This window comes from Thermobia domestica, chromosome 6, assembly GCF_964235325.1.
Source record: "Thermobia domestica chromosome 6, izTheDome1.hap1.1, whole genome shotgun sequence".
Lineage (NCBI taxonomy): Eukaryota > Metazoa > Arthropoda > Insecta > Zygentoma > Lepismatidae > Thermobia > Thermobia domestica.
The window spans coordinates 94,473,033-94,486,195 of record NC_137459.1 but is presented as its reverse complement, the minus strand read 5'-3'; the positions used below and the strand labels follow the sequence as shown (position 1 = coordinate 94,486,195).

The following is a 13,163-nucleotide window of genomic DNA, read 5'->3' as shown; positions in this document are numbered from 1 at the left end:
GTGGGTAACATTAAACCAAACCGAAATATTCTTTCCAAATGTCACGTTTCTGCTTGTAATGGTATGACCTGAGCGATAATTAGCTCGTAGCTTTTAATTCTCTACGAGATAATAATTATTATTATTAGTTTATTATTATTACTATTATTATTCCTGAAGATTTGATAGTTCAAGTATTGAAACATTCGAGTATTCAAATATCTAAATATAATAAAACGTATGTCATGCCGATCAATCGCCATCAAAAATCCTAAAGTAAAAAAAATTGTGACGTGGATTCGCACAAGCACCTTGACCACTGAACTGCGATCGCTACGCAGTAAACGATTCGTCTTTAATCTGGTTACGTTAGGTTTCTTTGTCTCCGCTTGGAAACTTGTATGTTATATTTCTTCGATTCAAGATGTCTTTCGTATTTCTTTCATGATGTCGGCATTAATATCTTGAGTTGTTCTTCAACCGTTGGTTTACAAGTTTGTTTTTTCTCCACACGAAACTACAGATATGACAGATTGAATTCTCATACTCTCCATTTCTTTCAAAGCAGTCGCCATTACCTGGTCAAAGACTTATTTCCGCCATGATGCATACTAACCAAAATAAATTTATTTTTCGGAAGCGGAATGCTTACTTTCCGGATTTCGGAAAATTATGGAATTCAGTTAAACTCCGGAATTCAGAAGAATTCCTGAACTCGGAAAGAATCCGTAATTTAGAAAATTCAGGAATTGAGAAAAATTCCGGATTTCGAAAAAATCCGGATTTTTTCGAATTCCGGAATGTTAACGAAATCAGAAATTTCTAAATTCCGGATTTTTTCGAATTCCGGAATTATTCCAAAATCGTAATTTTCCGAATTCCGGAATTAGTCCGGTTTTACTTTCGGGAGTTAGGAAAGTAAAAATTCCGGAATTGGACATCCCTAGTTTATACCCAACCTTTCAGAACACTTGGCAAGTAGCTGTCTACAAACAAACAAGTAATGCAAAGCATTTTGTATCCTGCAATACGTCATGTATTAAAATCCGACAGGAGTTTCAGTATCTAACCAGAAATTGCATGTATCTAGCTACTGGTAGCTGAGCTATGAAGAATTGTGTTGTGTCTTATCTTTTTGTGTCTTATACAACCCTGCGAACCACTGAATATCTAAACGGCTTTCGTTAAATCCAAGTTGTAGTACTCACAGTTTCATCCATTTGTGTCTATATGATCGTGTTACTAAAGCTTATTATATGATAGCGTTAGCAAGACTTTCTTTGCTCTTCCGTAAAGTTGTGATACGGTCTACTACATGATACAGAACGAATTATCAATTTAACCAAGTTGTTGTATTACTACACATCTGCTTCCGCCTCTGTCAACTCTGGTCGATCTCGTTGATCTCGACATATTTGCTTTTTTATACCCCTTTCTTCGTTTATTGAACTAAACAGTAACTATTCTGAATTACACTACTGCGCATGCCTCGTAGATAAATATTTCTGATCAGGGGCGTCATTTAGGGGGGCAGGGAGGGGCATTTGCCTCTCTGAGTTTGAGATGTGTATAGATTTTATCAATAGAATAGTAGTAAATCAGTGAAAAACGCGAAATTTTACTAATATCAAGGGGTCTTGCCCCCCCAAGGAAAATCTGAAATGACGCTCCTGTTTCTGATGCCAATAGTTTCCGTTTTGTCCAAGAAATGTTCTTTTTCTTATTCCCAGCATGCCCTTTTATTAAATTATATGAAGAGCACGTAGGTCTATATACCTCATGTATTACATAGAATGTAGGTTTAACTCTTCCAGCAAAGAAGGAACATGTGATCATAGTATACATCCCACAGAAGTGATAGCCGGCAATACAGTGGTCGAAATCCCTAAGACACAGGGGGTGAGCGGTGCCCTCCCCGCTGGTCTAGTGGCTAATACGTGCGACTTTGGTGTATGGTGTCCCCGGTTTGATTCCCGGCGGGAGAGAATTTATGATTTTTAACTGTCCTCGATGTTTCTCTGTTCGTGTCCCTTCGTTATAAGTTATTAGAAAAAGCAAGTTAAACGAGTGAAGCAAGTAAAATTAGCAATAAGTAAGTTACTGAAACACGTTCGGTGAGTCAGTTAAAAAAACAAAGTGGACAAAGCACTGGCTTGTCGCCCCGTCCATGCGAGTTCGAATCTATTTCGGCTTGATTTTTTATCCATTTGAGAGAAAGTATTGTTTCTTTTCGTTACACGTAGTCACTCTTTTCGTATTTTTCGCCGTCCTTCACAGTTAAAATAACTGGCTATTTTTATTCTTTCTACGAATGATGGATCTTCTCTTTGGTTTCATGTCAAACATGCACACATAATGAAAAGACGCTGTTGATAATAATAATAATAATAATAATAATAATAATAAGAATAATAATAATTATTATTATTATTATTATTATATGAAATATTACTAGCTAACTCGTGTGTGTTTCAACAATATAATTTATATTATTATGTGGAAATAAGTAAGGCTGGCTAGTGCCCCCCTCCTAATTTTTTCGATGCGCCTTATGGGTCCACGGTGTCCAACGTTGGTCCCATCCCACTATCATCTCCTGTTCTCTCGATATAAGTTATCGACATTTTGCCTAAAGAGGGGTCTGCCGTGGCCCCATGACTCCCCATGACAACGACTCTTCGTTCATTTTGCATTGAAATCGCTTATTTTTTTGAGTACTATGAGTGCATACTGTCCAACGTTGCTCCCATCACTATACAATTTCCCGTTCTCTCGATATAAATTGCTAATATTTTGTTTGTAAGGGAGATATGGCGTTATAATCGTTACGTTTGAAGAAGAATTGAGGAAGATATTGCCTTGCCACAAACAACACCTATTATTATTATTATTATTATTATTATTATTATTATTATTATTATTATTATTATTATTGTTTTACTTACCACTAATGTTGCCTACCTTTATTTGCAATACAGTGTGTTACTAAAAAGCAAATCAAATAACACTCCTCGCCATTCACGCTCCCGAACTCAAAATACATGATTTACAGTTTTCTGTGTTAGGGGAAAGCACATTTATTATATTATTCTTTCAAATAACACGTTTCACAAGTTACTTCACTTTCAATGTGTAATTTCATATCATCACTAAGAATCATCTTGTTCCGATAGGAAAATATCCCCCCTCCTGCAAAAAAAGCCTGCCCGTAGCCTGAGCCTTCTTTACGCGATTAATCGGGTCCAATATTTCAATAAAAGAGGATAAGTCCCTGCACACAAATATTTCAGTAAAAGAGGAAAAGTTACTCAAACTTTTTGAATACCTATTCATGGGCGAAATTTGGTTCCCTTGGAACTTTTTAAGAGTTTGAAGGGACGCCATTTTGAACATTTTCATCTGATTATTCTGGTTAACGAACTCATCAAGATATTTCAACAGTTAATGTTTGTGCCAAGTTTTGTCTCAATGTGCTGAAAATGATGGTGGTTATGGCATTCTCAAATAGCGTTATATATATATATATATATATATATATATATATATATATATATATATACAGATGGATAGATAAGTAGACACACAGAGGTAGAGAGAAAAAGTGTTTTGCTCCCTTCTCCCTTCTCGCACCTGTGCTGGGTCACAGCTAAACCGAGCCTCTTTGCAAAACGTATTGACCAGCTTAAACTAAACACAAACCTCTTATTTGCTAACGTAGAAACGTTGTCGAGAGGTGTAAGGCATGTAGAGATTGTATTTTTAATAACCATGAGTATGGGTTCGAACGCCTCCACTTCCATGTCTTGTTTTACTTTTTGCAGCTACGTCGAAACGTTCAATTTTTATTCTTTACTAATTGCAAATGGCGTTTCCATTCAAAATAAGCGGGATTTTGGTGGCATTTGTTCGGATATTCTTCTCTTTCGAAATGAAGATAAGAATAAAAGCAATACGTAAAGAACATTACCAATAATAATTGCTACGAAAGACTAAATACGACCTCTTTTACCATCTCTCATGAGCTGTATGTATTATTAACAAAAATTTTAAAAAATGTCCTTGCCAGGGATTCGAATTAGCGTCCTTTGCATTCGCTAAGCCAACACCTTAACCACTACACCACGATCATAGGGTGGTAAACGCTTAGTTGTCGGTGTATTTGTTGTATTTGGGTTTTATGTTCCCACTTCGACAATTTCTACTCTATTTTCTCTGTTTAGCAGCTGTTTCTGGCTTTCTCTTTCGGTATCGCCCTTTATTTACACCATGCACTATTCATATTCTCAGCTTGTGCCCCTCTGCAATGTCTTATTCATATTAGACTTTTCTTCTTGTCCCTCAGTAAACATTTGATTGATTTAATTCTCATACTCTCCACGGATGGAGCGCAGGAATGCCAGACTCGAAAAATAGGTGTACATTTACTTTCCTGACAGATAATACATATTACAACTTCTTGAAAGCAAGAAAGGTATTTCCGCCTATGCAGCACTGCACTTTAGTGGTCAAACAGTGAACCTCCTCATTAAAAACGTGTATGTTGGCGCATTACCCCTTTAGTTTAACTAATTGCTGAATATATGCAATTTTCTTGTATTCTTCATCCATAATATCATCATTCAAGTCTTACAGCTAATGCTATATGTTTTACTTATCTCTTGTTCAATAACGTCGGCATAGAAGACTTATTTATAAATAATATCTGTTAAAGTACATTGGCACCAGTTTTTCATTTTCTTTAAAAAAGGATTAGCCTATATATTAAATCGATATTAGGGAATGTACTTAAATCAATAAATAAACAAATAGGAAATAGAGCTTGCAGAGACTTTTCTCTTCATATTTCCTGAATATCATTCGGGTAAGACTGAAGAACTTCGGGAATGAGAACATTCACGCATGCATACCTTTAATAAGGCCACGATTCAATGTGTCTGAAGTTGATCCCCCACCTCTTCCAAATTACATCAAACGTAGCAGATCGTTAATGCATCGTTAGTGCACTTTAGTGCATTAAGAACTAACGTTAGTGCTATCTGAGTTTACGAGTTATTCAAGATTTTTGATGGAGGCTAACTTCATATGAAGTTAGGCCTTCACCCTACTTTATGCAAACAGATTTTTACCAAACTTATCACATCGTTAGCGCGCTTAAACGTACTAAGCACTAACGTTAGTGCAGCATATTTTCGGATTTATTCAATACTTTTGATAGGGGCCAACTTCAGAAATATCAAATTCTATACAAATTGAGGTAGAACATGGGGTTAACGGCAATCGTTAGTGGATCGTTAGTACACTTAAACGCACTAAGCACTAACATTAGTGCTACCATATTTTCGGATTTGTTCAATATTTTTGGTGGGGGCCAACTTCAGAAATATCAAATTGTTTAAAAATTGACGTAGAAACATGGAGTTAACGGCAATCGTTAGTGCATCGTTAGTGCACTTAAACGCACTAAGCACTAACATTAGTGCTACCATATTTTGGGATTTATTCAATATTTTTGGTGGGGGCCAACTTCAGAAATATCAAATTCTATAAAAATTGACATAGAAACATGGGGTTAACGGTAGTCGTTAGTGCATCGTTAGTGCACTTAAACGCACTTCGTACTAATGCTAGTACTACCATATTTTGGAAATTATTCATTATTTTTGGTGGGGGCCAACTTCAGAAATATCGAATTCTATAAAAATTGAGGTAGAAACATGGGGTTATCGGCAATCGTTAGTACATCGTTAATGCACTTAAACGCATTAAGCACTAACGTTAGTGCTACCATATTTTGAGATTTATTCAATATTTTTGGTTGGGGGCCAACTTCAGAAATATCAAATTCCATACAAACTGTCAATGTTTTCCAGAAGCACCAACGATGCACTAATCACTTTGTTAGTGTTTGAAGTGGGGCAAGTTCACGCTGACCACCAATGATATTTTACTTGTGCCACCTTTACTAATGAAGCACTAAAGTTAGGGGTTGGGCACTAAGAAGCGGTAACGATCCACTAACGATTGTATTAAAAGAGATCATTAGTGGTTTTTAATTTAGCGGAAATTTTACACAATATAAAACTCCCCTTAAATTTCTTAAGTGAGTTTCGTGACATGTATCTGTCCATAACTACACTAATAATAAAGCGCTAACGAAACTGATAGTGTTTTCTTGAAGCACTAGCGATGCACTAACGAACGGCACTAATATTTTCGTTATTGCTTGAAATGAGGGCGCCAAGTTCACGAGCCCCCAAATTCTTTTACTTGTAACACACACACACTAATGAAGCACTAACTTTAGATCTTGGTGCACTAAGAATCACTGAGAATCCACTAACAATTGTACTAGAAGAGATCATTGGTGGTTTTTAATTTGGCGAAAATTTTACACAATGCGAAACTCCCCTTAAATTTCTTATGTGAGTTTCGTGACATGTAACTGGGCTTAACTACACTAATAGTAATGCACTAACGAAACTGACAGTGTTTTCTAGAAGCACTAATGATGCATTAACGAATGGCACTTATTTTTCGTTAGTGCTTACGGTGGGGGCTAAATTCACGCTATTTTGCAGTTTTTGTTGAAGTGGGAGCCAAATTCACGCTTGCTCGCAAAGGTTTTTTACTTGTAGCATCAACACTAGTAAAGAACTAACGTTAGGCGTTGATGCACTAAGAAGCACTAACGATTGACACTAAATGTATCATTAGTGCGTTATGTAAGAGCCAAGTTCATGGACGTCGTTAATGCTTCATTAATGTAGGTGCTACAAGTAAAATAAAACTTTGCGAGCAGCGTGAATTTGACTCCCGCTTCAACAAAAACTGCAAAATAGAGTGAATTTAGTCCCCACCATAAGATTAACGAAAAATTAATGCTATTCGTTAGTACATTGTTAGTACTTCTAGAGACACAAACAAAGTCGTTAGTGCTTCACCATTAGTGTAGATATGGCCAATTATAAGACACGAAGCTCCCATAAGAATACATGGGGAATTTCTCATTGCATTGCAACCAATTCCCATCACATTCAAAAAGCACTAATTACCTCTCCTAGTGCAATTGTTAGTGCATCGTAAGTGCTTTTTAGAGCACAAACACCTAACGTTAGTGCTTCATTAGTGTAGCTGTTACAAATAAAAAACCTTTGGGGGCCAGCATGAACTTTGCACCCACATTTTAAGCACTAACGATATAAATAGTGCCATTCGTTAGTACTTCTACAAAACACTAACAATTTCGTTAGTGCTTCACTATTAATGTAGTTATGACCATTTCCATGTCACGGAACTCAAATTAGAAATTTAGGCGAATTTTTTATTGAATCAAATTTCCGCCAAATTCTAAAGCACTAACGATCTCTTCTAAAGCAATCGTTAGTGCATCTACACCTAGCGTTAGTGCTTCATTAGTATAGGCGCTACAATTAAAGTACCTTTGGCACCCCCACTTCAAGCACTAACGAAAAATATTAGTTATATACGCCAGTCCGTTGTCAGTGCTATTAAGAAAAAACTAAGTTTCGTTAGTCCTTCACTATTACTGTAGTTCTGGCCAATTACATGTCACAAAACTCACATAAAAAATTTATGGGGAATTTTTCATTGCATCAAATTTCCTACAAATTCAACAGCACTAAAGATCTCTTCTAGTGCAATCGTTAGTGCTTGTTAGTGCAACAACCCCTAACGTTAGTGCTTCATTAGTACAGGTGCTACAAGTAAAATATCTTCGAGGTTAGCGTGAACTTAAGATTCCCGTTAAACCCATGTTTCTCCGTCAATTTGTATGGATTTTGATATTTCTGAAGTTGCCCCCCCCCCAAAAAAAATCTTGAATAAATCTCAAAATGTGGTAGCACTAAAGTTAGTGCTTAGTAAGTTTAAGTGCACTAACGATTGCCGTTAACCCTATGTTTCTACCTTAATTTGTATGGAGTTTGATATGTCTAAAGTTGGCCTCCACCAAAAATCTTCAATAACTTGTACACTCTGATAGCACTAACGTTAGTACTTAGTGCGTTTATGTGCACTAACGATGCACTAACGATCACCGTTAACCCCATCATTCTACCTCAATTTGTATAGAATTTGATATTTCTGAAGTTGGCCCCCACCAAAAATATTGAATAAATCCCAAAATAAGTAGCACTAACGTTAGTGCTTAGTGAGTTTAAGTGCACTAACGATTGCCGTTAACCTCATGTTTCTACCTCAATTTGTATAGATTTCGATATTTCTGAAGTTGGCCCCCCAACCAAAAATATTGAATAAATCCGAAAACATGGTAGCATTAACGTTAGTGCTTAGTGCGTTTAAGTGCACTAACAATACACTAACTATGTGATAAGTTTGGTAAAAATCTGTTTGTATAATGATGGGTGGAGGGCTAACATCATATGAAGTTACCCCCACCAAAAATCTTGAATAACTCGTAAACTCTAATAGCACTAACGTTAGTTCTTAGTGATCTAACGTGCACTAACGATGCACTAACGATGTGCAACGTTTGGTGCAATTTTAGAGAGGTGGGGGCCAACTTCAAGCACGTCACGATTCACTACTGGTGGAAAGATCATTTCAAGTTCTGGCATAATTTAGAAAAGATTGGCATAATTCAGGCCCGTGTTGCGCATAAGCTGGAGTCTCGGGTGTGTTAATCCTGATTGCGAGAGAATGTGTAGGTTCACCATCATGGTACCCCGACATAGGAACCATTAACAGATGGAAAATTTATTTTTATTTTAAAATCCTCTTAATGAGATCTACATAAAATAATTTTACATTTGTAGTCTATAGAAATTTATGTCTGAGGCACCTATTCATATAACCGTTAGTGGATTGGGGGAGAAATAATGCCTTTTGTAGATGATTCAAGAAAGCTTGAACAAGACCATTCAATACCTCAAATTTACACGATCAAAGGAATATTGTTCAAGACACTTGAACAAGAGTCTCGAATGGTCTTGAAACATCTTTTACACGATCATAGAGGTATTGAATCATGTTTTATATACTTGTTGATTGGTGGCAGTCCAAAACAAGTGACTGAAGCGATAGAAACAAATGAAAGCAAAACTACGTACTGATTTTGTTCAGACCTGCGCATGAATAGCTATAATATTAGCATATCTTTCCTAACTTTCTGCAGGCATTCGGAATTTAATAGATTACCGGTATATTAAATAATTTAGTAAGCAGGTCAATTCATTTTGTAGCAACTCCCTTCGAATTTCCACCATGTATTTTGCCCCCTTTTAAATTAAATGTGGGTTAGGTTAGCTTAAGTTAAAAAAGTAAAGTGCTGCTTACATATAAAATCCTGTTAAAAATCTGTTTCTTCAACTGGTGTACTGATGGCAGAATCACACTCAAAAACAAAAGATCGAACTGCTTCCTAAAATTATATCACGAAGCAATGACTACCTTTTGATGTTATTTATGCTATGGCATCGAAGTCTGTTTAGAGAAATGGCCGAAAATCAGGAAACCAAACGAAGCAATAATAATATATAGTTTTTTCAGCCACTAGACTTACCGCCCATATATGCATCAGACTTTCTTCACAAACCTATCCCATATTTGGTACTGGCTAAGAATAACCCGTCAAACAAATAGTAATCTTACTGCTAAATTTTTGAGTGGATTTGAAAGAGGGTTGTTTGGCGGAGGAGAGACATGAGATAATAATTTCCACTGTCGGAACATGCCTGTATAATGTAGGAAACAATTATGTTTAGAAGTTTTAATGTTACCAGTATCAAATCATTACAAGGGCTATAGTTGATTTCAAATGAGTGAATACACTGTCAAGGGTTTGTTGCACTATTCTTATGTTTCTTGCACTATAACCTCCGTCGATGACGCGCCTGCTCCCGACGGACGTACTCTCGCGTGGGCCCTTTTCTACTTTCCTGCGCTGACACTGTTAAATAGCATTCTCGATTTTAGTGGGGTTTCCACTTTCGTACATGTGGCATATGTCTGGGTGCGCATTTGTATCTTCCGGGAAAGTCTTCGTAAAATTAACCTGCACACATGAAAGCAAATCCTACCTTAAGAAATGACTCCTGAAATACTACATGTGAATTACATAATAAAACAATTGCATATTTTATAATGGGATAACATGTAATAACTTCCAGGTAGTAAATTTGCGAGCATAATATCAATCTGTACGCAATTATTTTTTTTATTATCCCAGATTACTAAGAGTACAAAAAGTCTTATTAAAGCAAGAAAAGTCAGATATATATTTTTTATTTGATGAACTCTACTTTCTTAATCTACAGACGATATTCTTGTATATTAAATTCTCAAATTAATACTTATACCTATCATTGTCTCAAAATTTAACAATAGTTATGGGCATGCAAGCCCTGTAACTACATCAATCGTGTATATTGTCAACAAAAATACTAACAATATCCAGCGCAGATATGCATACTTTGAACATCAGATAATTAAGGAAAGGAGTAATAAAAAAAATATTCAACAACTGCCGCTCTGTCTCACGACGTCATCATGTTTGATTTGGATTTTCCTGCACTCAATTCGAGCGCTGATTGGCTATTGAATGCTCTTGAATTGGATTGTTTAGAACAGGACCGAAACGAAATCTCTTGAACGAAACTATTGAATTCAAGACAAAAATGACGACAGCGCTGACGCCATTTTCATCAAATAGTCTTGAATGGTCTTGAACAAGACTCTTGTTCAAGCTCTCTTGAATCGTCTACAAGCAGTATAAGAGAGTAGTTCGTTAGTGACAGTCTTCCAGTGCAAGTCGTGTTCCTGTGGTGCTGTCTAGACAAAGGGCTCAAGTGGAACTTTCTTCTCATATATATTACACCTACATTTCTCTTCTTTGTGCATTTAGTTGTTTTTATATTCACTTCTTTCTTTAGACTTCTTGGTTTTTCATTATGCATTTCTTACTTTTTCCCACCTTTTTTATCCCTATCCAACTGGCTACTTATCTTTCTTTCACCATCTGAACTTCTTTCCCGATTTTGGTCTTTTCCTGATTTTTACATTTCCTTTTCCTGGTTGTGTCTTTACTTTTCTTAATTGTAGTCCTCACTTTTGAACAATTTCGTTTTCAAATCAAAAATCCTCTTTGTGAGATACACATACAATTTTTTACGTTTGTAACCTACATGTATTATATGCGAGGCACAGTTTTAACCGTTATTGGTTTTGTAGAAGAGAAGAAGTAAAAGAGACAAAAAAAAAAAAAAAAAAACACGGGTGACTATTCATTGAATACCGGATGTATTTTAGAAGTGTTTATTGTACATAAAGCAATCGTGAACTAAAGAAAATCCAACGTCAACATGGATAAAGGTGTAGACTGTAGAAGACCTGACAAAATTCGAAGGTAGTAACAAATATATAATAGTACTGTATTATACTACATAAAAAGGAACGCGTATAGTTGAACTATCTGGGAGCCACCACATAGTGAGTGGAAGTTTAATGTTTCCGTTTGTAGTTCAATTAAAAATAAGGGGCGATTGATAAAATATCTTTAGAACACTTTTGTATATGTATTTAATTAATACCGTAATATTTTATACAAATTTACTGTACGGATCCGTACATAAATTCATTGCGTACAGTTTTTTTTTTTTTCAGTAAATCGAGTCTCTCTATCTTAAACTATGTATTTAGTGGAGCATTTATCTTAATATAACCTTAACACTTTTAAACAGGTGCAAAAAAAAAAAAAAAAAAAAAAAAACTGAAATTTTGTACCCTGCAATGTCGGCTATGGACTTCTTGGTTTCGGGTATAACTACAATGAATTTCGAAAAAAAAAAGTACTTATTGAGGCTTAACAGCAACTGAAATGTATTATTACGCACAAGTAGGTGGATACACCAATGGGGTTCTGGGGTACCTAGTTTCAGCACTTTTAAATATTTTTTGGTTAGCCTTATAATCCTGGTATACTTACTCAGGAACGAGAAATTACACTCTTCTAATTTTATGAAAATAAATCAAAACTTCCTTAACCTAAAGCTAACCCCGTTCTTACCCGAATCAAGGACAAAATCTCCCCGGACGAAATACCCCCAAGAGACACATGGTAGGACATAATCCCCTCGTGAAAAGATGCTCCTAGGTCAAAATCTCGGACAAATTCCTCCGGAAAAGTAACTTTTAATGAACAATAATAATAATATAGTGTTCATGTGATATAAGTTGACGTCTGTACAGAAGTACCATCATATCTCCTCTATCATCCCAGAAAAATATTTTCCTCATTGCCGATATCTACTTTTGCACCTTCGAACAAAGTGATTAGTACACCGAGAAATTCGTAAAACATGCTAAAGCTAGCATTCACAGCAAGTCAAACGAATACTGAAACGTGCTTTTCAAACTGCTTTAATATGAAGTGCAATCATACACTTATACAAGATAATCGAACAAACAAAGGTATAAAATATAGTGAATAAAGGTGAAAATATACATCTAATTTAAAAACCAAAGGTACACTAATGAAATAATATAAAAATCAACATACATATATTCATTATACTATAACCAGTCGCTACATTAATTATAATTGGGTAGTCCATTAAGTTTAATTTTTCCCCAGTGAGGTCTCAACGAAATCTTGCAATTTGACTGACACTTCTAAGAAAGTCTTCTAGAGATACTTCTCGCCCTTGATATCTTTCACACAATCTTTTCAATTGCCTCTGGTACCTTCACTGATTGACATAAATAAGAAAGCACCCTTTTATTTCCGTTGCATCTCCAAATACTTCTTTCACAGCTATCGTAGCTGGTATCTCAAAATCTACTATCACTCTCTTCGGTGCAAGATAGGTGTTTTTTTAAAGAACAATAATTATGTAATTTTTGAAACTGCTCGACGTGAGTATCGTGATTCTTCCGTTCAAGTAAGGCATATATGATTGAAATTGACGTCCCACAAACGTATACATGTATAGTATGAAGTTGACGGAAATCTCTGGGAGCAACTTCAAATGTCCCTTCCATATACCATCTATCTTGTTCCTGCAATAGCTTCAGAAACATATCTTATGCAAAAATCAATATTTTGTTCACACTTTCTGGACCATTATCATAGATGAGAAATCCTTCCGCATCTTCCGTCCCCGTCGTGGTCTACTATGGGTCAATTACAAATTCGTGTAAGGAATCAG

The 13,163-nt window shown here is 35.8% G+C and overlaps 1 protein-coding gene across 1 annotated transcript in view; it reads left to right on the top strand.

Moving 5' to 3' along the window:
• Positions 1-11,204: 11,204 nt before the first annotated feature.
• LOC145688098 (protein Asterix) overlaps positions 11,205-13,163 on the top strand; it is a 59,976-nt gene continuing 58,017 nt past the window's right edge. Inside the window, exon 1 of the mRNA XM_081761833.1 lies at positions 11,205-11,362. Within this exon, the coding sequence (XP_081617959.1) occupies positions 11,319-11,362 (44 nt within the window). The 5' untranslated portion in view covers positions 11,205-11,318. The remainder of the gene's footprint in view (positions 11,363-13,163) is intronic.